Source organism: Oxyura jamaicensis, chromosome 2, assembly GCF_011077185.1.
Source record: "Oxyura jamaicensis isolate SHBP4307 breed ruddy duck chromosome 2, BPBGC_Ojam_1.0, whole genome shotgun sequence".
Lineage (NCBI taxonomy): Eukaryota > Metazoa > Chordata > Aves > Anseriformes > Anatidae > Oxyura > Oxyura jamaicensis.
The window spans coordinates 46480037-46505139 of record NC_048894.1 but is presented as its reverse complement, the minus strand read 5'-3'; the positions used below and the strand labels follow the sequence as shown (position 1 = coordinate 46505139).

Here is a 25103-nt window from a genome sequence, read left to right as displayed (position 1 = left end):
GTTTGAAGGATGGACTTTGGTTGATCTACAAGAAAATGAACGAATCATCTCTGTCTTTCTGTCTTTGATTTTTGGTTTAAGTACCAGGAGCTCTTGAGCTTTCAGTACTCCAGAGCAGTTAAAAGTGGATGCAAAGAAAGTTAAAGTGCTTCCTGGATGAAAGAGGGGGGCAGTAAGCAGCTTCTGTCGCCTGCACCTCTACTACTGCCTCCTTGTGATACTATAATTAGAGCAAAGCTGGGTTATCAGCCTTTTCCACACCAGGAACCCCCTGGAATTCCCTTCTCAGTGAGTCAGGATCTGGAAGGGATTCCCCCACCCGTTCAGCAATCTGAGAAGGTCCGGATGGCCATAAAACCCTGACACCTGTTTGTGATCCCCCACTGGGAGGGGGGACAACTGCCCCACATTAAGACTTCCTGAAATAGAGCAATGTCCATGATACGATGAACAGAGTCTCCCTCATTATAGATTAAAAAGGATGCCTGAGCTTTCGAACCTTTATTTTGCATGGAGTAAACAGCCTCTCTGGTTTCATCTGGACCTCTCTTGAAAGAGCAGCTCTTGGAATGGCTTTAGTTACAAGTGAGCTCCACTGCCCCCACAGATAGCTTGCAGCCTGTCTCCCACGTGTGCCTGGTGGCACTGGAGCATGTTGGACGTGCTTAGCCATGCAAAGAGCCCTGGCTTCAAAGAGTTACGTTTACAGGCTCACTGCCTGCCTGAGAGGCAAACAGGAACTTAAGTGTCACCTCTAGACAGTGTGGACACAGCTGCCGAAGCAAAGTGAAGCTAACCCTGGCCAGCTGCACTGCAGATAGGGTTGCCAATTTAATTATTAGTAACATTAATTCCTGCAATTCTTAATAGATATTTATTAATACTTTTTTTATTTGTAATAAGGTAAGGACTTTTAAGTCCCTTGTCATAACTGGGGGTATAAACAGGGCCAGCTGGAGGCATAAGCAAGGCGTTCAATCACCTATGCTGGCAGAGAAGGGAGAGAGGTAAAATTACAGCTTTAAGTGGGAAAGATGCTCTGGACCTCTTTGCAGTGACTGTGGCTTCATCCCTGGTCTGCAACAGTGCAGTGGCAACAACATAGCTATTCCCACAGGCCCTATCCTTCTTCAGGAACAGAAAACAGCAATGGCTTTGCTGCCTTGGTGTCTGGTTTACCTCTGTCTCACTCTCTCATGGATGCAGACAGACAGGCTATGCAGAAGTGACGCTTCCAGTGGCAAGGAAATGAAGGCAGCACAGACTGTGTTCTTCCCCTCTCCCTGCTCTCCAGCATGCGGCTCATTGTTGTCTTGGTGGAGACAGCAAGGGTGGAGAGGTGAAGGCAGCAGGCTCAGAAGGAAAGGAACCCCATCAGCAGGACTGCAGCAGCCAACTGCGTGACAGGGCAAGCCGTGCTCAGAACCTCAAAATGTGAGAGATTGTGTTTACAATTGCTCTGCTGCAGCAAAGGAACAAGTATAGATTCAGAGCTAAATAAGTGCACCTAAATAAGTAACCATCCAGGGAAAGGACTGGCCTCTCCTTCACAAAGATAAAAAGCCACAACCTAAAGAAGATGAGAATACAAAGAACAGATGTTCAGATTCCTAATAAGAATTTTTATGCTTAATATCAGACTTTCATGTTCAATAATATTGACCTATGTATTTGCTTGAGAAACCAAATAGCTTGTTTTAAAACCAAATCCCTTAGTTTTATCCAGTTAAGTCTACAAAGGACTCTGAAAGGCATTCAAGATTATTGAATTGGTAGTTTAAGAAGGAAAAGTGCATCTTGTGGACACAGGATTTGTTTTCCACCTATGTGTACAATGCTAAGAGTTTGTCTCAGAATCTTAGTTGCTGCCCACTTCTGTTAGAAAATTACTATTACAAAACAAAGAGAAAACAGCATGTGAAAATAATCACCTTCAGGTTTCATAATGCTTTTTGAAAGGACCGATGTCTCACTGTCCTTGTTCCTGAAATGAGGGGACCGCCACTCAGAAGAGCTGTGAGTAGCCAGGCAGCTATCAAATGGCATATCCATTTAAATGAGCCCCTGTCCCGTATCATATTGTGCAAGTTCCATCACCTGACGTCTGTATGGATCCTATTCCCATAACAGGTCAGATTCAGAGATATCAGAAAACCTAACTCAGCTCCAGCATGGACTTCTATGTCTACAACACATAGTGCCTTTTTAAGACTTTCCCCATGTATACAAGTTCTGTGTAAGTATACTGGGTCTAATGATTAAATATCCCTGTAAAAATCCAGTAGATGGAAATTTTACTTGGTAATTCCACTAACATCCATTAATTTGACCTTAACTCTTCTCCATTTCATGACATATTAGAAATCACATCTTATCAGGGCCTCTCCTTTTGCATTACGAGTTGCACTTCATCCTACATGTTCAGTTTGCTTTGTTTAATAAAGTTCTGGGCACACCTGTGCTGGGAGAGACGTTGTAAATACCATGTAGAAATGGCAGGTCAAGCACTGCAAACCGAGCCAGCCAGATCAAAGAGGATTTGTGAGATTCAGACATTTGCGATGTTCAAGTTCAGACAGCGGCAAACAATTGGGTTATGCCTCCTTCACACCAGGGCTGGGCAGGGAGGCTGCCACTGAAGTCAGGGGAGACTTTTCACATGACTGAGTTGCCACCTCTGTGTAAAATGATTGCAAGATACAGCCCGTAATGAGTAGTCTGCTTTGGAAAAGGTAATTTTTCCAACGTAGGTGGCGGCCAGCGGCCAAAGCAGCATGCACAGCCCCGTGTGCCAGGCCACCCTGCCTCCTCCTCCTCTTCCTCCTTCTCCTCATCCCCATCCTCACCCCATGGCCAGCCCTGACACCCTCAGTGGGCACCCCAGGAAAACTGGAGGGGGACGGGGGGACCCGTGAGGGGCTGTGAACGATGGCAGCTGAGGAGATGGCGCGTTCACAGGCCGCCACCATTGCTTTAGCTCACTCCTCACTGTACTTTGTTCCTTGCTCATCTCAAATTAAATATAACCGTGTGCAACAGGTGGTACAGTAGATATGTAGGGAGAGGGAGGACGTGGGGGGGAAGAAATTAAATAATAATAAAAAAAAAAATAAAGCAGCTCCTTTGCTGAACACTGCGGCGGAACCGCCCGCTGGCTGGCAGAGGAAGGCGGGGGGGCTCAGGGTCCCGGCCACCAGCGCCATGCACGCCGGCCGTGCCCGGTGAACGGCGGTATGGGAAGCTCAGTGAGGAGGCGAAGCCCGACATAACCCGAAGACACCCAGCGGCGGCCCCGGCGGCTCCCCCGCCGCCGAGCAGGGGACGGGCGGGCTCCGCTGCCTGAGGCGTGGCCGCCACCTGCCGTCCCGCCGCCGCGCTGCAGCCGCCCGGCCGGGGTGGCCTCGGAGGGGACGGCTGGGTTTTGTGTGGGGTTGTTAAAGGACGTGGTTGTTAAAGGACGTGGATGTTAAAGGATGTGTTTCAGCGAAGGAAAGCCGGACAGGGGGGTTCTACCTGTTCTCAGCGGCAGAGAGGGGTTTAGCAGGGGAAAACATTACTGTTTTGAATCCTTCTGCACACATGAGCCTAACTCTGGCCTTCTTAAAATGCCATTATGTTGTGTATTTTTTTTTTTTTTCCTAAAAATCTTACTGATTGCTTGTCCATTCTTTGTTAGGAAAGCACACCAAGAGCTGGTCAAGTTATCTGAGCTTTGCCCCTCTACCCCACCACCACAAGCACTGAGGAGCCCTTAGAGCTGTGGCAGCAGCCGCGCTGGTTCCCACCAGGCAAACCATGTCCTTGGCGACCAGCCCAGAGAGGGGAAGGAGTGGGGCATTTTCACCACCCTACTGCCATGGGGGAAATGGCCGCCTGAGGGAGGCAGGCGGTGCTGCTGCCATGTCGCGGTGCCAGGGCAGAGCTGTGCTCCAGCATCAGGCCTCTCCCGAAACTGCCCAGTCCTCCCTCCTTTTCCTCTCCTCCAACACCCTCTACTTGCTTCAGCACCCCACACACTTGCCTCCTTATCATCCCAAGGGTCTTCTGTCTGTCTGTCTGTCTGCACATCTGCAGCCTGAGCAGAGCGTGAATCTTCCATTCCTCCATGTCCCCACTGCCTTCTGCAGGGGACGGCATTGCCTCTCCTAGTGGGGCCCTTCAGGTGCGGCATTGACAACGCCAAGGGGATGAGCTCTGCAGGACACAGCAGAGCCCTGTGTTGGGCACCCCAGAATCACGTCTGCGTGTTGGAAGGACTTTCACTCGGAGCCCAGGACTTCTTTGGAGCTGCGTGGTTGCTGGCTGGGCAGCCAGTGGTCTTCTCCCCATCAGTCTGGCATTTTCTTAGCAAATCCTGTCAAAGGAACAGCCAGCTGAAGTAAAGCACAATTTTGCTCTGACATTTTGTCAGCCTCCAACTGATTTTAAGTATGAATTAAGGCAGAATCCGATTGCAAGTGAGGCTCTCCTGAGAGTCTTTGAGCAAAAGCCTGAACGAAGGCGAACAGTACTAACACTTGGTCAGGAGTAACGAGCCGATCACTGGCATATGCCAGGAACATTTTATCTCCCAATCTACCCTTACCTTTCTTGCCATTCTTTCCCCTTCGCTTTGCTTTTTATGAGTTAATAATGTTCATTTTGCATACAAATCCCAAGGTGAATTAAATCACACTACATCGTCGTAATGTAATGTCCCCTCACATCCTTTCTCTTAAACAGTGTAGCCACAAACTGCTGACTGGCACTTCCAGACAGATGTCAAACCATTTCAAGCAGGGATTTATTTCTCCTCCACTGTTTTTGGTATAGTAAGTTGATGATGGACAAATAATTATTGCAATTGCAATCAAACAGGATATGTAGGTTGTTACAGTTCATTGACTTTGAGACAGAGAGCAGGAGGAGGCAAGACTAGGACAGAAGTTTCTCCCTCATGAACTTTCTTTGAAGGAAAAGGAGGAAGGATTTAAATGCTATTGCCTATCACTGCTTTGTTCACATGTACAGCAGCTAGGATACAGTCCTGTGGGTTTTAGAAAAATGGAATAAGACTAGATAGGATGCTTACTTGGTTAGAAAATATTTATTCCTCTGTACCTGTATTGATTACCTTTAGGTATGAATAGCAATGCCATTCTTATCCTCCAAATGTTCATTCTGGTCAATAACAAAATTAATTTGTATACCAACAAATCCACGGCTATCCAGGAGGGAAATGAGCTCAGCATATAATAGAAGAGAGTTTTGGCAAAGGGGAGAGTGTAGAAAGAAGTCTGCTCATAAGAATTATTGATAAAAGAATTATATGTTTATAGAATCCAATTCTGTATCTTGAAGCATTTTATACGCTTAGTCCTCAGCGATAACTGCAACCATTTCAATGATTGCTGTCTGGTGAAGAAAATTGATTTTTAAATCTCTCTTTATTCATTTACAAATTATTTTTATTTTTTTTTCTACTAAAGTAGCACCCCAGAGCCTGAAGCATGGTACCTCTGTGGTAGGTACTGTGTAAACTTTTGCTAACGGATTGTTACACCTTATAGCCATCACATCACCTAGGAACTGGCTTTCTAAACTACAGAGCTCAGATATCCATGTGTATGTTATTTTTATATTATCGAATGACTGCCCTAAAGCTGACACCTGAGATAAAAGCATTTATTTATTAGTCTATGCAGTCTCTCAAGCACCAAAAGGTGCCTTAAGAAAGCTTAGCATTCACACATGGAAGTCTCCAACTCACTTAAAACCCAAATCCAGCCTTGCAGCCACAGTGAACTCTGAGCAGCTTGCAGGAGGAAGAGGGCCAGGCTATAGAGGATTTGAAGGAATGGTAGCATGCCATTCACATGCCACACATGCCTCTCAGCCTCTGCCTGTGCCAACCCAAAGCTGGGAGGCAGAGGAAACACAGGAGGTTTGCAGAAGTGGGATAGGATGCCAACATCTTACTGACTGAATTTAAGAAACAGGCTTGCATTGCAAATGCTCGCTTCAGTTCTGCTCAGGAGGTGCAATGAGCATGCACCTTCCTCCCCGCAGGGAACATTTTCTGGGTGACATGGTAGCCTCAGCAGTGGGGCCATAGAAGGAAGAACCAAAAAGCCAATGGTTCAAGAGGTACAAAAAACAATGCACTAGTACATACACAATCCAAAAACATTTCCACCATATGTAAATAGGTAAGCTAGACACAGAAAGGGTAGGAAAAATATTTTATTCTCCTCATGTTATGGTGTATGGTGAAGTACCAACACGGGAAAACAAGATGTTGAGAAACAATATTACTCTGTAAGTATGTGACAGGAGCAGGAAATGACACCATTGCAGTGTCTGAAAAGCAAGACTTACCTTCCTTAAAATCTCATCATTAACCAATAGGCAAAAGGAATGAAGCTGCATTTCAAGGTCAAGTGATCCCTTGCCATGGACTGTACCCAAAGGGGAAAGAAAATTAAGGTTGTGAGCAATGCAAAGTAGAAATAAGTGATGTGAGGGAAATTCTTCCTCAGACAAAGGCTTGTGCTGATCCAAATGCATCTTAGTTAAAATGTAAGGGGTACATGGGCTCTGGAGCACCTACCTGGAGGTCTACTTTGTTCCCAGCATACGCAAAAACAGCAGGAGCTGGGGATATGCTCAATGAATGCACAACACAGTCAGTAAAGTAGTCACGATCTGGACACACCAGCGTATCTGCATTGCTTTGGCCATCTCTCCAGAACATGTAACATATAAGTCTTGAGCAAAACAGAGGAGCAAACATGACAAATACTACTCTTGACTCTGATCCAAAGCCCCCAACCACCAAGGGAAGTCCTCCTCTACAGCAAACCTCACGCAATGCCCACAGCTTCAGTGCTACTGTCACTTCAGCAAGGGAAGATTCCTAGAGGAAATGGTGTCTTACAGAACCCCGAGGAGCATCTCACCACCATGAGAGACAAGTGATACCACCCTTCTCTCTGTAATATGCAGTAAAACTATTTAATGACCAAACATCCAGTCATAATTTTGCCAGCTTTCAGGGTATACATTGACTTCTTTCCAATCTCAGCTTTTGGAAGTATGTGATTATAGGAAAACCCCAGTTTAATTCTGCTTTTCTTTATATTTTTACTTCAGTTTCTATCTTCCATGTAGTTGCAGAGAAAAGCTCAAAAGCCATGAAAAGGCTTTCCAGTCAAATCAAACTCAAATATCTCTGTATGCATACATATATGTACTTGTGTGTGTATATATATAATTATAACCCCACTTCATGGTTTGACAGATGCGTTTTCAGAACCCAAGGGCTGTGATCATCAAAGAATACACATGAACTCTGGGGAGAGAAACATAGGGGGTCACACAGCTGAACACTAAGGTACCACCAATCACAAGTGTGACCATGCCAAATTTTTGGCTGCTCTAAACTGGCATAGTTCCACCGAGTTACATAAATCAGCAGCTGGGTCATGAACTAAAACCTGGAATCAGGGAGAACAGAAAATTCTGGGAATGCAGACATTTCAGCTTGCTTCACACCCCCCATCTTTTGTTGCCTTTTTTTTTTTTTTTTTTTTTTGGCATTTGCACAGAAAACATGCCAGTGTGTCTTTCACAGCACTGCACTGAAGAAAATTCAAGCTGCTCTTTCTGATATTAAAAGATGTGGCATTTGGTAATATTTGGATGCAATCCAATTGCTGAACTGCTGAACCGCAGTTTGTAACGCAAGCACAGCTTGAAGGGAAAGCAGCAAAAGACAGATGAAAATGAAAGTTATCAACAGGAATAAAAGGATGTGAGCAGAAAGCAGTGGGAGGAATATACCGTGTCTGAGAATGGAGAGAAATGTACTACACGCTTTAACAGTGGTATTAGTGATTTCAGCACAGTCACATAGGGAAGCTGAGCGCTACCATTATTGATAAATTGGAGTGGGAGAAGGAGTGAGTGGAAGCATAATGTGGACAAATATGTGATGACATGCAGAACTAAGAGTCTCCTCACCTGGAGTATGGTAGATGCTGAAGAACAATGCCAGCTACTAAGTTAAGTGATGAAATCAAAGTTGCAGTATGTAAGATTAATGTTAGAAGATACAGCTTCTCACGCTGTTAGAAAGATCATGGTCAAGTCGTAAAGGACTCGGTTGCATAGCCTCCCAATAATTTAGCTTTTGAACACATCCAGTTTTGTTTCATGCATTCAAATGTTAATAATTAAGCGTGGAATATCAACCTGAAGCTTTGAATTTCCCTAGATACTGTCAGTTTTAATCTGACTCTTGGCATTGCTATAGTATATTTTTGCTTCTAAAAGGAATGATAAGGTCCTAGGAATATCGTATCAGCCTTCCTAATGAGGGAACCATAGAAAATAGGGCTGGAAGGGACCTTGCGAGGTCATCTAGTCCAGCCCTCTGCCCTAAGGCAGGATCAATTATACCCAAATCATTCCTGACAGATGTTTGTCTAGCCTGTTCTTAAAAAGTCTAGCAATGAAGATCCCACAACCTCCCCAGGCAATCTGTTTCAGTACTTCACTACAGTTACAGCTGGAAAGCCTGTCCTAATGTCTTCCTTAAATCTCCTTTGCTGCCATTTAAATCCATTAGCTTTTTTTTTCTATTCCCAGTGGACACGCGGAACAATTTATTACTTTTCTCTTTCCTGCAAATTTTACATATCTCAAGAGTGGAATCACGTTCTTACTGCCTCCTCTGCATCTCCTTTCTCTAGATGTATAAACCCATTTCTTTTATCTATCCCCACAAGTCATGTTTTCTAGACTTCTGATCAATGCCATTACTTTCTGCTGGGCTTTCCAATTGGCCTGCATCTTTCATTTTTGAAGTATAGTGCACTAAAGGAGACACATTACTCCAGCTAGGGTCTGGAGCAAAGAATAAGCAGGGTAGGATTGCTTCACTTTTCTTCCCCATGACAAGTTATTTATAGAGCCTAAATTGCATCGGTGTTCCTCTCATCATGGCCTGTGTTCAGTTTTTAATTCACAGTAGTCACAGATCCCTTTCTGCAGAATGGCCACTGAGTCGGTCACTCTCATCATTTATGTACGCTATAGGAATTAAGGCAAGATCCTGGTGTGTTAAACACTTAACTTCCTTCAGTTTAAACTTACTCATCTCAAACTACCTTGATCAAGTTAGTTAGTTGTCCAGGAGGAAAGTTCAATCCCTATTCAAATCTATACTATATGGATTAGATTTATCTTACACAGTCTTGAAACGTGCTAAGAGGAACCAGCTATTTTTTTCTCTTTCTGCTCTAAAGGTGGATCCTTCTTCGTAGCAGCTGCCTGTACATGGAGCAATTTGCATGTCCAGCCTCAAGCAGACAGAAAACAAGGTTCCTCATAGCAACGGGGCCTAAAGAACACAAAAAAGACACCGGAGTAAGAAAAAGACTAGCTCTTCAAGTGCCACAGTGGTATTTTACCTGAAATAGAACTACGAGATGACAGCCGCTGTTGTAAGTTACCACATTAATCACAATAGCAGTGAACTTTAAAATATCCTCTGAATTTCACCTTCATCTAGCTTTGATTTTCAACAAATATGTATAATTTGGCATGATTAAAAATTAATAGTGGAATACCAACTAGCTCAAAGGAAAAAGTCCTCTAATTCCCACCGAACTCAGATGCGTAATTCCCACCGGGGCCTTTGAAAATCCCTGTTCTGAATGTTGTTGTTCATTGGATAAACGCCTCAAACATCATGGGCTTGCTACACAAACACGGTCTGCCTGGAATAATTTATGAATATCGTAAAATTGATTTAAGCTCTGCCCGGTGCTCCATAAATTTTATGCAGTCCTTAAATTATAAAACTGCTGCTACTGCTGTGGCACTGCTCAGAACAATGCTTAATCTCTTCTCTAGGGATAGTTGGCGTGTCAGAGGAGAAAAGAGGAGACTGAGGCAGCTGAATTGTTTGTTTCAATTTAACAGGGCAGAATAAAACAGCCTGGATGCCAGGGCTCTAGTCCTACTGAGACTGCGTGCATCAAGTTTTTATTGCCAAAATAGCTGTGGTAGCCTTCCCTTGCCTTTCCTTTTTATTAAACCAGAAAATACCTTTCTCTGATTTCACAAGGACACTTTTTGCATACATCATCAGATTTGTGAAGGACAACTATGAGATACTTGAGATGTTCCCCTTCTAATTTCTAATCGGTGTGTTCCTGTTCTCAAGATACACAACAAACTGCTGCAACCATCCAACTGCACACTGGTGTTAAAACGCTCTGCAGATCTTATTACATCCTTATCAAGTAGTCTCCCTCTCAACACAAAATTCTAAAAAAAAAAAAAAGAAAAAGTAATTTTTTGCTTTTACTAAGACTTTTTAGAAGCATCTGATTCTTTTTATCTCTGCATTCTTTGGCAAAGATTTAAAGGCATCATTTTTGGCACTGAATCTAAGGCAAGGTAAAATAAAAGTCCTACTGTAGAGAAACTATGTTTGGGTGGGCTCCTTACTCTTAAACTTGGCGTACTCGCATATTAAAACTGCAGACCGCTTTGACTTGACCAAACAACTCTGTTTTGTTCTAACTGAGATTAAGAGCAGCGTTGTTTTTCTGAAGTCTCATCTGGAATAGCCCAGTTTTCAAAAGCAAGTGCTTAGTAGTACATTATTAGAATCGCTCTTTTCAGTGTTTCAACCTCAGCATCCACAGTCAGTAGCTGCTAGATGCTCCTTCTTAGCACTGTCACTTTGCAGCCCTTTCCACTCTCCTGATAATGTTTCCTTGTCTGTCATTCAGTCGAGCTGTCATTCTGAAGGGATGCATTTGCAACCTTTCTAGGCTCACACTTCTCTCCCACGTAACCCTGTGAGTTTCATTCTTCTTCGTATGCTGTGTTTTTGCTCAGAGGTATACAAACCATCTGTGCCTCTAATACAATGCTCTTAAATAGCCTCCAGGCAGATCTCTATGTTTTTTAAGTATTTCTCTTTGCCCTTCAGCCTGCTGTTAACCATTTTCCTCATAGTTTTATAATCTGCCCTTTTAAAGTTCATTGTTACTACGTTGTCCCTAAGGGAACAACTCTTTTATGATATCAAAACCAGAAGTGTGCCGTGATCACCGTTACCCCATGGAGGCTTAACAACAATAATAACTTCTGCCTGTTTCAAGGTAGCTTCCTCTTGCCCATGGCCTTAACTAAACAGGGACTGCACTGAGGACTGCCACAGGAGTCAAGGGAAAGGAACGCTTTGCCATATGGATTGGAATGGCACCAAAGACACTTTACATCTCCTGATAGAGGAAAAACTGCTTTCGCCAGCTGTTGCTTTACCTCCAAGGAAGGAAGGAAGAAAGAAAGAAGAGTAAGAAGTGATGACGGGAAAAACACTGTAAAATTCAGTCTGTTACCTCCCACAGGCTGGATCTGAGAGCGTATAGGTTCTGAAAATGTTTAGGTCCACAGGACGCTACAGCCACTCGTATAAAACCTGGTAGTGTTTCTTCCATCTGTGATGGCTGGCCCTGTGACTGCTGCCTCTGGAATGGTCTCAAGGAAGTGGGGCAGAAGGGCAGGCCCATGACACGGAAAGTCTCTTTGCAGGTTAACGCCACATTGCAGGAACGGGAACAATGGGATGACACTGAAGAGGCAGCTGATAGACCAGGCTTTCTGTCTGGTAAATAGACAAAGGACTGATTTATGGCATCTTGCCACGGGAAAGGGCTATAGGTTATTAACCAACTTCAATGGACAAACACTTGCTGAGGCTGCACATCATACTTCTTGTGCTGTACCAAAGGTAATGACTCATCTTCAGGCATGCCTGATGTCCTTGAGAATGCAATTGGCTCTACAGAGCCAAGTGAAGCATTACTTAGTTAATACACTACAGCACAGGGGAAACAATCAGCTGAAACGATGACATTGCTACTTCCTGCTTCATTATAAATCTGCAGCTTCCTAACAGGATTATATACTGGAGCACTGTTAAAAAAAAGACATTAAGTCCTGTGATGAAACTTAAAAAATGTGTAATTAGAACAGCTAAATACAGGTTTCTTGTGCTCAGTGTCTGCAGAACACAGCCTTTGATCCTCCAAATGATAATTCCTGGAAAAGTGCTGGACACAAAAGCTATCAGATAGACTACCAGCTCATCCCTTCCTATTTAGGCAAATGAAATGAACTCTTGCAGTCCAACAAATTTGTTTTCAGTTGAGAAAAAAATAAATAACTTTACGAGACAGGCAAGAGATATAACCAAAGGTAGGAACTCCTGGGTTACCTGCCCATACATGCATTTTCTTTTTCACTCCATCCTGTATCTCTGTTAAGTCCTTTCTCAATAACACAGCATTCTTGAGGATCCACCTTGACTCCTGTCATTTAAAGATCTTATTTCTTTTGAATACAGAGTGATCTCCTTCCCTGATCTCCTTCCTTGATCAGAGACATGAGCACTGCTCTGAAATAAGGTGCTTGGAAAGTTGAGATGTAGCCTCCACTATAAGCACCTACTGCTAGTATGCTATTATGCTACTACAGTTCACTAGGTTTGCTCCCGCTTACTGTTTAGCTAATAGTGAGAAATAACACCATCAATAAATATTTTGAGTCTTAATGAACTGGAAAATTTCAAAGATTTTATTAATAAAAACTGTACAAAATTCCCATATTAGTTAACAGGCCACATCGGAACAGGTTTCCTATATTGGGTAACAAACCTCAGCTACATTCATTCAGCTCCAGGGGAGGGGCAGGGGAAAGAGGGGAAATACATTCCTCACTACAGGAGAAAAAAAAAAAAAATATGTGAGAAAAGGCCAGGAAGTTTGTCCATTCTAGTGGACAGCCCCACATTTCATGTACTTACTCACTTTGGCTTCCCCCTTATTAGAAAGTTCTTGCAATTATTTTTTCCATGGCCCATTGCTCAAGACAGGTGATTGCTTAAGACAGTTTCACATTTCTTTCCTAAATGAACAAGTAATTGTTCTCTTCAGTCACAGGTTTCATGGGGTGTTGATGGCGTATGTAATTTTCCTGGTGTGTCGCATTAAGAACACCGATTTTCACATGACTACTTGACTAAAACACTTCTGTGCATCACTCACACCTCTTAATAAAATATATCCAATTAGTTATTGTTAGGTGAACTGGGAGTGAAATACAATGAATACAAAGGTCTCCTGGTCGGAGCACTACAAATCACAGCTGGAATAAAGGAAAGAAATTGGGTTTCTGCATCCACCTTTCTTTCCCCTGCTGCGCTGCTTACCTTTGTGCTGCATACCTTTCATTATGTTATTTCCAAGCAAACCCAATTAATGTATTTGCATTCCAGACATCTGTCATGAAGTTGCAGGGCAGGGAGCATGATTAAGCAAAAGCACTGCACCCAGAATTTTGAGGTAACTCTCTTTTTACCGGACTTCAATCTAACAAGACTTTCAGTAGAAATGGTAAATTTTGTTTAAATGCAATTGCTGACAGGATTCAAACAAGAACTCACTCTTATTTTGAACGTGTCAAATAGGCTCCTCATTTGGGAGGCCCTCTCTGATTTTAAGGAAAATGTGAATTCCCTCTGATCCACGGCAAGGATTTATCTCTTGACAACCACATCTCCTGAGCTGCCTTGCAGCTAAACTGACAAACTTTCAGGCTGGGCAAGGAAAATGTAAGCAAGTGTGGTTTTGTGCTGATGGACAAAACTGAAAAAGTTTAGGTAAGCATTCACTGGTTAACTCATTCTTGCAGATTGGTCTCAGAAAGTCAAAGTATATACTCAGTCATTTAAATGCGACCAAATATTCCTTCAGAATACTTTAACACTACAGTATTCCTCATGGGTATATATATATTTTAAAAATGGAATCAAACAAATGCTAGGCATACAAAGAATACGGAAAGATTAATCCCTGGGAACCACTGACTGTGTATATCCTACATTTTTCTTTATTACATATGCTGAATACAGACAAATTACATACCTACAAATGCAAATGTCCTCATGGGAATCCTCAGGTTGTCATACTGCATCTATCTGGCAGTTCTAATATCAGACCAGTGCCACACGTGTTAACATACATTTATAGGCCTGGTTTTAATTTTCTGAAAGGACAATATACCTATTCATTTTCAAAATCAGGCACACTCCTAATTAGTTAGAAATAGTAGGCAGGCTTGCATCTGATCTTATGCTGTAAGAGGATGTGATATTTGGAGACAAGTAGCAGTTAAAATAGGTTTCATTATCAGGTGACTCCAAAAATCCCACTTTATGCTCTGAATTTTTCATTTAAATACCTTGGGACCACTTACAGAAATCATAATTTATTGTTTAATACCAGATTAACAAACTAAAACCAGCTGTTTCACACAGCTACTTCAAATTTGCTCCTCAACGAAGCTTTACAGCCCAAATGATTTCAAATTACCTGTCACACAGCTTAAGAACTGGTTTCATTGTCTCATACCCTATAATTTTGCAGCAGTCTCAGTCGTGCTTAAGTATTGCAAGAACACACAATACTATCAAGTCATTTCAGACTCACTAGTTCCATTTCTACCTTCTTGTTCTCCCCAGTCCCATCAGTTCCCAGTGTTATTAGAATTTCTGCACACCCCGTTACATAAATAATACAGAAATGGTCAGTATCAGTGTACTGTACATGGTCAATTGAAAAAAAAATTAAAACCTTGTATCACAACGATAGTATTTCTTAACTTAATCTTCTGTTTACAATTTCCTATTGAAATGAAATTGGTAGTTTTCTACAGCTTAAGAATGAAATACATTTTAAAAAATAAACCGAGATCCGAAATAATTACAAATACATATGTAGCGAACTAGAACAAATGCACTTCCAAAAAAAAAAACCAACCCCATCTTAATACATCAGTGTGACAACCAAAGTGTACAGTCTTAAAGGGTTTAAAAATCGTTCCTTTGCATTAATTGATACAATCCGAATTTTTATATCTTACTAGCACAATCAATCCAAATTAATTTGGTGCTTCTTGAACAGTGTTCACTGAAGACAGCATTAAGACTACGTAATTTTAGCAAATGCAGGCTCACTTACTGCAAGAGAGCTTACAAGGAGCTAATCTGCCAAACCATACATGCAAAATTTAGTGCAAGCTTTTGTTAAGGTATGAAGCAAAAGAGGTCAATTTCTGTTCCACAGCAATGAAGTCTCTCTTTTGAGCATTAAGCCAATAATAATTAAAAAACAAACAAACAAAAAGAAAAAAACAGTTCTCCGCTATGGCCATTAGATAGAGAGGAAATACAATTTTAGTAATGGAAGACATTTTAAATACATTTTCAATCAATTAATTTTAAGCTGAATATGTACACCTGTATTGTGCTACTCATTTGTGGTCACAAATAGCTTTGCTATATATGTTTAAATTTTCCTTTAAAAATAAAGACATGAGATACTACTCATATAGTTCCATCTGAACTGGAACATCTGAGCTCAGTTTTGCTCATGCTGGTTGTATACTATGTTTCACTAGTTGAACTACAACAAAGCAAGAGAACATCAGGATACCATGCTCCGATTTCTAAGAAAACCCTCATTCTTACTCAAATACCTGGAAGGATAACTAAAATATAAATAAACACAACTCCTAATCATCATTTTCTTCATCATCAAATGAGAGAAGACTGCTGTTTTTAACTTGCTTAGCTGTACTCTGAGAAGCAGTTGCTTCTCTCTCAGTTTTCTTTCCCTCTTTGATCTTCTTACTTGAACTTACATTGAAGTCCAAAAGCTTCTCTGATGAACGTTTGGCTGGTTTCCTGAACATAATTTTTCCATCAGCAGGTTCTGGTTCACCATCTATTAACAAATAGAATAAAATCAGAACTCATCTTCACATGTTCACACAAACATAAAGAACTTCACTCTTGTCTTTTCCTTTTCCCAGAACCAAGACCAGTGAGACCTCTAATGGAATAAAATGATCATGAACATACATGTAAGTTTTGGCACACAATCCAGCCTCATCCACTTATCAAAATGGAGAGGACAACTTTGTATGATCCTCTAATTTCAATTCAGTCTTTGTAAAATCCATGACAACAATGAACTTATTACAAAATCATTGGAATCTCTTTAAAGAACAAAATGGCAATATACAAGGCAAAGCTTTTCTTTTACTCCAATATGCTATACCTTTTCAAGAAATTACAAATTCTGCTTCTCTGCATGTATTAGAGCAAATAATTTTTTAAAAAGTCCCTCTCAGGATTATCAGGCAAAGGAGGAAAGCTACTGCACAAGTGAAAGCATCAAAGCAATATTTCTGGAAAAAAAAAATGTGAAATTTTAAATCATGAATCAGACACAAAAGCCCATGCTACAGTAGTTTTCAATTTTTAACCAAATACATGACAGAATATTAAAGAACCATAGGTTTTGTGCAAGACATTTCTCCTAAAGTACTCGTAAGAAATTCATTTTTCAACAGAAATTTCATAACAATATACAAGTTTGACAAAATTATGTGTTACTTAAAAACTATAAATATCTTCAGCACAGATTCCTTTCTCAGTGCATAAGCACTATAGGAGAACACTCATTTCAGTGTTGCCATACACAGCATTGGTTGAAATGAGGCCAAACTTTTTTGGTGGCTCCCAGCATTAGGACAAGAAGCAACAGGCACAAACTGAAACACAGGAAGTTCCATCTGAACTATGTACTTCATGGAGAAATCACAGAGTCACAGAACGGTCTGGATTGGAAGGGACCTTAAAGATCACCCAAGTTCCAACCCCCTGCCATGGGCAAGGACACGTCCCACCAAACCAGGTTGCCCAAAGTCCCATCCAACCTGGCCTTGAACACGGACAGGAATGGGGCGTCCACAGCTCCTCTGGGCAGCCTGTGCCAGTGCCTCAATCTCCTAACTGTAAATAATTTCTTCTGAATATCTAATCTAAACCTATCCTTTTTTAGATTAAAGCCATTACTCCTTGTCCTTTCACTACACTCCCTGACAGAGTTCCTCTCCTGCTTTCTTGTAGGCTCCCTCTAGGTACTGGAAGGAAATTGAAGTAAAATTTCAATTTTACTCCCAATTCTCCCAGTACCCATGCTGCAAACTGCACTGATATTTCTTCTTGTCTAACAGATGCAGAAACTGATAGGTATCTTTGCAATGCAAACCAAACTCTTAATAAACAAAATGTGTAATTAGAACAAAGCTCAGAAGCTACCAAAACTGCAACTGCTTTAGCTCTGTCACCTCAATACTACTTGTGGATCATTTTGCATCAAAGGAAAAGACTTTAGCTCTTGTCCTGGTAAAACACTGTCCAAATTTCATTATATGCTCAAGGACAATCCTTTCAGCAGGAAGCCCAGGACAATTTCAGAGAGCTACGATGCGTCAGCAGTGCTTGACAAAGAATCAATCAGGTGACAAAACACAGCAGGTTCAGCGTTACCTAAGCAAATTGCAGGAAGAGGGAGTACAGACTATGCTTTTTAAAAGAATTTGAGGAAGCAGCTCAAGACGTTTGTGTTGACTTGTTAGGATTTTCTTTTCCATTTGGTAAAGAACTTCACCTTATCGATTCTAATTTTACCAGGGTGTTACACATCAGGTCTCTTTTATGTTTATATTGATGATCTCCAGAAACAGAAATGTGTTAAGCAATGCAAAGACATTGAAAAAGCAATCTCAGTGTTGGCAGTTTTTTAAAACAGAGCCCTGATAAAAGACTCCATGGAAAAGGAGTATCAGCGTTACAAATTACAGAAAGCAGGATTTCTGATAAACACACTGAAACATCTGAAGTAAAAGACAACCAATGTAAAACCACTAGAGAAGAAATAATAAAATCCATTTATCTTAAGAAAGGGGACAAAAAATCGCTAGTAGTTCAGCTTGTGAGTGTTTTTAGTCATTGTTGCTTCTCCATGTGTCAGAAACCTTTATGCTGGCTGGCTATGAAGGGCATATTCAGACACGGAGCTGAAAACTCACTTCACCGGTGACATCAATTTAAGAAGCCACCAATTCAGAAAACTTTTTCCTCTCAATTACAATTTATATCTTACAAGGAGAGCATAACTGAGTATCTGAAAAAGAAGCACTACCCTTCTCTTTATTTTTTATTTAGTAGTCATTTGCACGGTTAGCAGCCCAACTTTTCAGCAGTGAGTTCTGTCTGCATGAGTTAATTAGGCCGCAAGAGGAAACAAATGCCACTAAATTAGCAGGAAAGACAGGAGGAGCTGTACAAACAGTGCTTGAAAATACATGTCTATTCAATGACAAAGGCTGGAAAAAAAATATGGTAAACTAGTAAACTTTTTAGTGGCTTCTGAGATTAGAAGTTTGGGTCAGCAGTTTCAGATTTCTAGTGCTTTCTGGGTACCCATCTCTACGCACACCTTTGGAAATATTTACTACAGGAATTCCACACACGCTGGTACCATGGGGATAAAAAGACCAATCTTCCTCAGGTATGTGGTCTCATACATTTAATGAGGACACTGAAATAAAACTATCTTTGGGAATGTTTTTGTTATTGAAACACTGTAAGATTAACTCTGATTTAGATTCCTACTGCTCACACAGTGAAGGACAGCATGAACTGTAAATGTGATATAACAGCTGTGTGTGCTAAGGAAAGAGCTCTGATATGCAAGACAGCAAGGGCTGTATTCTTGCCTTTCCTCGCCTTTTTCCTCCCGCAGCCCCACCATACAGAATGCAAAGTAATGTTACAAGAGTTTGAATGAGTTAAGGACACCTTCCACCAAATTTGGTCATTTGCAGGGTGCCCCAGAGGCCAGACGAACTAGAAAAGCAGCATAAAAATCAATTTTGGAGACTATAATGAATGCTAGGAGAAAGCGTCTTGCAGCAATTACCATCTCTTCTTTTGTGCAAACTTAATTTCTCCTAAGACCCTTTTTATTTATCTCTGAACTGACAGTTACCATTTATAGAATACTGTATAAAAGTATTAAAGAAAATGACTGTTGTTAAACAGATGACTTAGAGGCTAAAAAGCATCTGAGTTAGTCCTCTATGGATAAAAAATGTCAATATGCAAGGACTTTTTTCTCATATAGGAAAGGTTAACTAAAAAAGTTCTTTATGACTATACTTGCAAAAGCCAATAAATTCTGTTCTGCCTCAGGAGGCAGCTAAGTGCAGCTAGAACATTAATCAACTTTTTTTTTTTTTTTTTCCAAATTAATGCAAAAGTGTCACTCATCTGTTAAAGAAAACACAAGTCACAGGAACTGCTGGTGCCTGAGATAAAAAAGTGAACCCATATCAAACTGGCTGTAGAACAAAATGAAGCAGAAAGGATATGAATGAGAAATGAAAAATCCTAGAATAATATCCCAAGCCAAAGCCTGAAGACAAGCACCTTCAAATGAAGACAACCCTTACAGATACACAAAAGAGGAGAGGGCAGAACCTCAAAACAGAGAACTTGCAATTTTCTTGAAAGATTAACAATTTCTGTTCACAACAGACAGTCAGCAAGCAATACATTACGTACTACATACCAAAGTGCTTTGGCATGGATGTCAACATGGTGGAAAGAAAGATTAGTTCCGAAATTTGCTTCCCTTCTACCCTTTCAGTTTTCACATAATTTCACTGATAATCCAATTTGGGGCTAATTTCAACACTTTCAACTCTTGAGATAAAATAAAATAAATGAGAAATTTAATCAAACCATGCAACAAGTGTTCATTGTACTTCCCATTTTTACAAGTGACAAGTACCCAAAAAAGAAAAGAAACTAAAACATTATTCTAAATTCTCTTTGTTAAACTGGAAGTAACCACCTGCCTAAATGCCTGCCTCTGACTAGAAACCGAAAAGTAGATCTCTAGATTTAAATCTCTACACTGACAGGGCAAAGATGGACAAAGGTTCAAAGAAGCCTTCAGAAAGCTGTAGCGGTCACCTACAGCTTCAGTGAACATTTCACACCAGTCCTCTATACAGGAGAGGAGCACAAACACATTTACCCTGTGAATTCCCATAAGCCCAAAAAGGAAGAGCAGGCCAAGACCGCACATTAACAGCAAAGGCAGACGAGCAAACAGCAACGCAATAATGTGAAGTAGAAGGCAGCACTACCCAGAGCATAGCACTTCAACAGTCCTGCTACACTATTGCAGATTTTTGTCCTCCAAATGCATGTTGTTACTCAGCAAGTGAAGGTTTAATAAGCAGAGATCCTAGTGCCCCACAGGGACTCAATTCTACTATCCTCCCTACATACATTTTTGTCTTAGGAATAACTTTTCCACCAGAGAATTTCAGTTACTCTTATCAAACACACTTCCATTTTCACACTGTGTATTCAACTGAGTAGATGGGCTGCTTTTGGACTATTTTTTCCACAAGACGGACCTCAATGGATTCTCATGGACAACTGCTTCTTTTTGCCTGGCCTTACAAAATAATTTTTCCTCCTACAGGGATCATTCAAAAATACAGTTGCTTACATGAAAAAGAAACCAATGCTCAGAAAGAATGGCATTTCTTTCCACTGGTTGAAATTTCTAGCAATAGTAGGAGGGTGATCCCACTTTTGAAAAAGAAATCATGTGACAGCTATACAAATTGCAACACCAATTACACTTCAATAAAAGAATTAGCAGTTTTTCCACTTGATTAAGAATATAGATCTATAAACAGATTTTCAAAAAAGACTGAACAATACAATGAATCATCCATTTCCCATCAAGAGATGCACCCTTAGTTTTTAACTGAAATGCTGCACTTCACTCATCTTCTCGCTATTCTTAGGGTACGTTTTCCGTGCCCTCTAACTACTAGCCGTGCAAGTCACAACACATACTGGGGATGATTTCAAGCAAGTAATAATGTGGATCAGTCAGTTAACTGAAAAGGTAATTGAGCTTACCAACCAGCTATTCTCTCCACTGAAGCACTAACCTGAGTTAACTTCCTTCTACACAAACATTATTTCACAAACTCGTAAGATTACCCATAAGACACCCACCCCACTGTCAAACAAGGTTAATCAACTGATTAATGAGCTCAGAAGTTACCACAGGTAACGTCAAAAAGACTGGGTAGCAGGCTAACCCCATGCCCCCTTGCCAACCCAAAAAAGTAAGGTGGTATTTAGAGGTAGGATGATGCACCACCAAGAAGAACGTAACTCCAACAGTATAAAAAGCAAGACGACTTGGATATTACTTTAGTTACTTCTCTATTACTTCAGGTTAGAAATCAAAGGTAGTATTAAATGTTAGAAAATGAGCAAGTATCATCAACCTCCCTTTTATGGTTCCCGCTGGTTATATAAAGCAGGAAACTAATAGTTTGATATTCACCTGGTTCACTTGACTTCAAGGCCTCTTTGATTTGCTTTTTAATTTTCATTGCCTCTTCAGCAGTCAAGTCCCCTTTTTTCAGCGTTACCACTTGAGGCTGCTCATCTTCCTTGTCACTGCCATTCTCAGAATCACTATCTGCAAGCGGGAGCTGCTCTCTCTGCAGAGAAAAGAAACAGAAGGAAATCCAATCAATGGTGCAACAGCGAGCTAGTAACTCGCAGGCCTCAGTTTTGCGGCAACGTTAGCGTAACTTGGCACAGCTGACAGCACCAGGCTCTCTAATGTGCTTTGAATGACACAAAACTAGCGTCAGTCACATCCTTCTGCAGAAGTCGATGTTACCGCAGCCCACCATAGGCACTGCCGACACAGAAAGCATAGCCAGGTTGTTTTTTTAAGATATGCCTGTACGTGGACTCTTGTGACGCACTGCAGCTGGGCACCCTGCTAGCTGTTCAGACAGCACTCCAACTCACGGAGTCCCCTAAGGAAACAAAAAAACACAGGACGTGCGCTTCTAACAGAAGACCAAAACAGTTTGATCTCGGAAGGCAACAAATACATTGCTTTTGCTCTTCATCTTTACCGTACAAGTAAGGCCTGCCACACAATTATTTTTAAGATTATTATTAAGCTAATATCGCACAAAGCTCCCTGTCCTGGTAGCTTTGTTATCGAGGCTCCCCGCCAGGTTGTTGCAAGCATTACTGCCCCGAGCGGGGCACGCCGTGGCCGGGCCGTTACCTTGGTGTCCACCGTGGGCGCGTCCCGATGCCCGACCTGCCGCTTGAAGCGGCTGAGGAAGGCGGGCTCGGCCGGCCGCACGTAGGAGACCTGCGGCCTCCGGCTCATGGCGGCCGCCTCCCCCCCGCCTCTTCTTCTTCCTCCTCCCCCCCCCCCCCGGCGCCTTCTCTCCCCGTCACGTGCCGGGGGAGCGGAGGCCCCGCAGCCAGTAGCGGGAGGAGGGAGGGGGTAGGGGAACGACATGGCCGCGCCCTTCTCGGCTTCGCGGCGGGGGCGGGCTCGCGGCGCGAGCGGCCCTTAGCGCCAAATTCAAACGCGCCGCCATTTTGCGGAGCTGGCGGCGGGGCCGGCGCGGATCATGGCTCCCGGCACCAGAGGTGAGCGCGGCGCGGCTGAGGGGGCAGCTGGGGCCCGAGCAGAGGCCTCGGGCGCGGTGGGCGCCCCAAAGGGCCGGGGCGGGATCCTGGCCGCGGGGTGTAATGTAAGCAGCCTGCCCGGGTGCCTAGGGGCAACCCCGCAACAGCCCCACGTCTGGCCGTTCGTCTTCCCTCTTTTCGGCTTTTAATCAGCTGTAGCGCTGCTAACTGTAGCCCCTCACAAGCATAACGTTCACGCGAAAGCTGCCCTTTAAAACGGGAACTAGAAACGGTTAGGTGACAGGGGCGCAGGGCATGCGAGTATCTATCACCTAATTTCAGTTTTAAAACGCGCTGTTTTTCTTTGGCTAGCTCGTTTGCATGTGTGATAATGCATTAGGACTAAGCACATCTCTCAAATGTTCTGTGAACCAAAGCTGATAGGTTTGCATAACAGCAGCAGGATATTTAAGTTGTATGAATCATAACAAGGAGGCTGGCGCCTTTGCATCTCTTTATTAGTCCTACTTTTAAAGGAATCCTCCTACAATAAAACCTGCGTACTTTTAGAAACCTTACAAGGTCTTTTGTTATTGGAATATTTTGATAAATCATCACTGATTGTTGTTTTACTTATTCTTTTACATTTGATTGCGTTACTTTGTTAATAGTTAGTTTGATTAACCTATGAGAAGTAATTTCACATCAGATTTCACCCCCTTAGGTGAAAAGGAAGTCTTTGTAGCCATGGGGTGCAACATGTCATCTCGAAATGCGGAGCTGTCCAATAAGCTGCTTATGTAGAATCATAGAGTGGCTCAGGTTGGAAGAGACCTTAAAGATCACCCAGTTCAACCCCCCTGCCGTGGGCAGGGATGCCACCCACCAGATCAGGTTGGCCAAGGCCCCGTTGAGCCTGGCCTTGAACACCTCCAGGGATGGGGCATCCACAGCTTCTCTGGGCAACCTGTGCCAGGGCCTCACCACCCTTACAGTGAAGACCTCTTCCTAATGTCTAGTCTAAGTCTATTCTCTTTTAGTTTAAGACCGTACCCCCTTGCCCTATTGTTATCTACCTGAGTAAAGACTCAAAGTAATATTTTTTCATAAGCCCCCTGTAAGTACTGGAAGGCTATAATGAGGCCACCCCAGAGCCTTCTCTTCTCCAGGCTGCACATACCCAGGTCTCTCAGCCTTCCTTCATAGGAGAGGTGCTCCAGCCTCCTAAGCATCTTTGTGGCCCTCCTCTGGTCTTGCTTTAACAGGTCCGCATCTTTCTTGTGCTGGGGGCCCCAGATCTGGATGCAGCACTCCAAGTGGGGCCTCAGGAGGGCAGAGTAAAGGGACACAATCCCCTCCCTTGCCCTGCTGGCCACCCCTCTGTTGATGCAGCCCAGGATGCAGTTGGCCTTCTGGGCTGCAAGCACACACTGCTGGCTCATGTCAAGCTTTTTGTCCACCAGAGCCCTCAAGTCCTTCTCTGCAGGGATGCTCTCAATGAGTTCTTCTCCTAGTCTGTCCTCATGTCTGGGATTGCCTCGACCCAGGTGCAGCACCTTGCACCTGGACTTGTTGAACATCATTAGGTTCACATGGGCCCACTTCTCCAGCCTGTCCAGGTCCCTTTGGATGGCATCCCTTCTTTCTTTGGTATCAGCCACACTGCTCAGTTTGTTGTCATCTGCAAACTTGCTGAGGGTGCACTCAATGCCATCGTCTCTGTCATTGATGAAGATATTGAAAAGCACTGGTCCCAAGACAGGCCCCTGAGGGACAGCACTCTTCACCAGTCTCCACCTGGACGTAGAGCCATTGACCACCACTCTCTGGGTGCAGCCATTGAGCCAATTCCTTATCGACTGGATTGTCCATCCTTCAAATCCAACTCTCTCAAATTTAGAGATAAGGATGTCATGTGGGTTATTGTCAAAGGCCTTGCAGAAGTGCAGGTAGATGACATCAGTTGGTCTTCCCATGTTAACTGATGCAGTGACTCCATCATAGAAGGCCACCAGATTGGTCGGGCACACTTTATCCTTGGTGAAGCCATGCTGGCTGTCCCAGATCACCTCCATGTCCTGCATGTGTCTTAACATTGCCTCCAGAAGGATTCATTCCATGATCTTCCCAGGCACAGAGGTGAGGCTCACTGAGCTGCAGTTCCCTTTCTACCCTTTCTGAAAATGGCAGTGATGTTTACGTTTTTCCAGTCACCAGGGACTTCACCTGACTGCCAGGACTTTACAACAGTGATGGAGAGAAGCTTGGTGATTACAACAGCCAAGCCCTTACAACACCTCAGGACCCTGGGATGGAAGTCATCCATGATGAAAGCGTGCACATGCTCATGTTGCAGGATGGGAGTTTTCTCTACCTTTGCAAGAAACAGCAAACTTTCTGACAAAGGAAGATTGTTACTAAATACTAAATACAGTTCTGATTCATGCATGAGACAGATGTTTCTAAGGCTTTCTTTTTATCTCCCTCAGTATTGCTTACAGTATTTCCTATTTAACTGATTTTTAAGCGATAATTGTATCTTGTTTAATTTTTGTATTTTTTTTCACTTTTGTTTTTATAGATTTACGTGACTCTGCATTGCCTTTGCTGAACTCACCTAGGTAAAGTGTTGGCCAGTTCACGT

At 42.5% G+C, this 25103-nt stretch overlaps 2 protein-coding genes across 2 annotated transcripts in view; one reads left to right on the top strand and one right to left on the bottom strand.

Annotated features, from left to right (window-relative positions):
- Nucleotides 1-12613: 12613 nt before the first annotated feature.
- KIAA1143 (KIAA1143 ortholog) lies at nucleotides 12614-22243 on the bottom strand. The gene is made up of 3 exons (XM_035317780.1): nucleotides 22104-22243; nucleotides 21357-21516; nucleotides 12614-15845 (listed from the first exon to the last, which is right to left on the bottom strand). The coding sequence occupies exons 1-3, from the start codon at nucleotides 22209-22211 to the stop codon at nucleotides 15634-15636; spliced, it is 480 nt and encodes a 159-aa protein (XP_035173671.1). The 5' UTR covers nucleotides 22212-22243; the 3' UTR covers nucleotides 12614-15633.
- Nucleotides 22244-22314: 71 nt separating this feature from the next.
- The window catches only part of KIF15 (kinesin family member 15), a 35470-nt gene continuing 32681 nt past the window's right edge, over nucleotides 22315-25103 (top strand). The window contains exons 1-2 of the mRNA XM_035317779.1: nucleotides 22315-22480; nucleotides 25041-25080. Coding sequence (XP_035173670.1) covers nucleotides 22462-22480; nucleotides 25041-25080 — 59 coding nt within the window. The 5' untranslated portion in view covers nucleotides 22315-22461. The remainder of the gene's footprint in view (nucleotides 22481-25040; nucleotides 25081-25103) is intronic.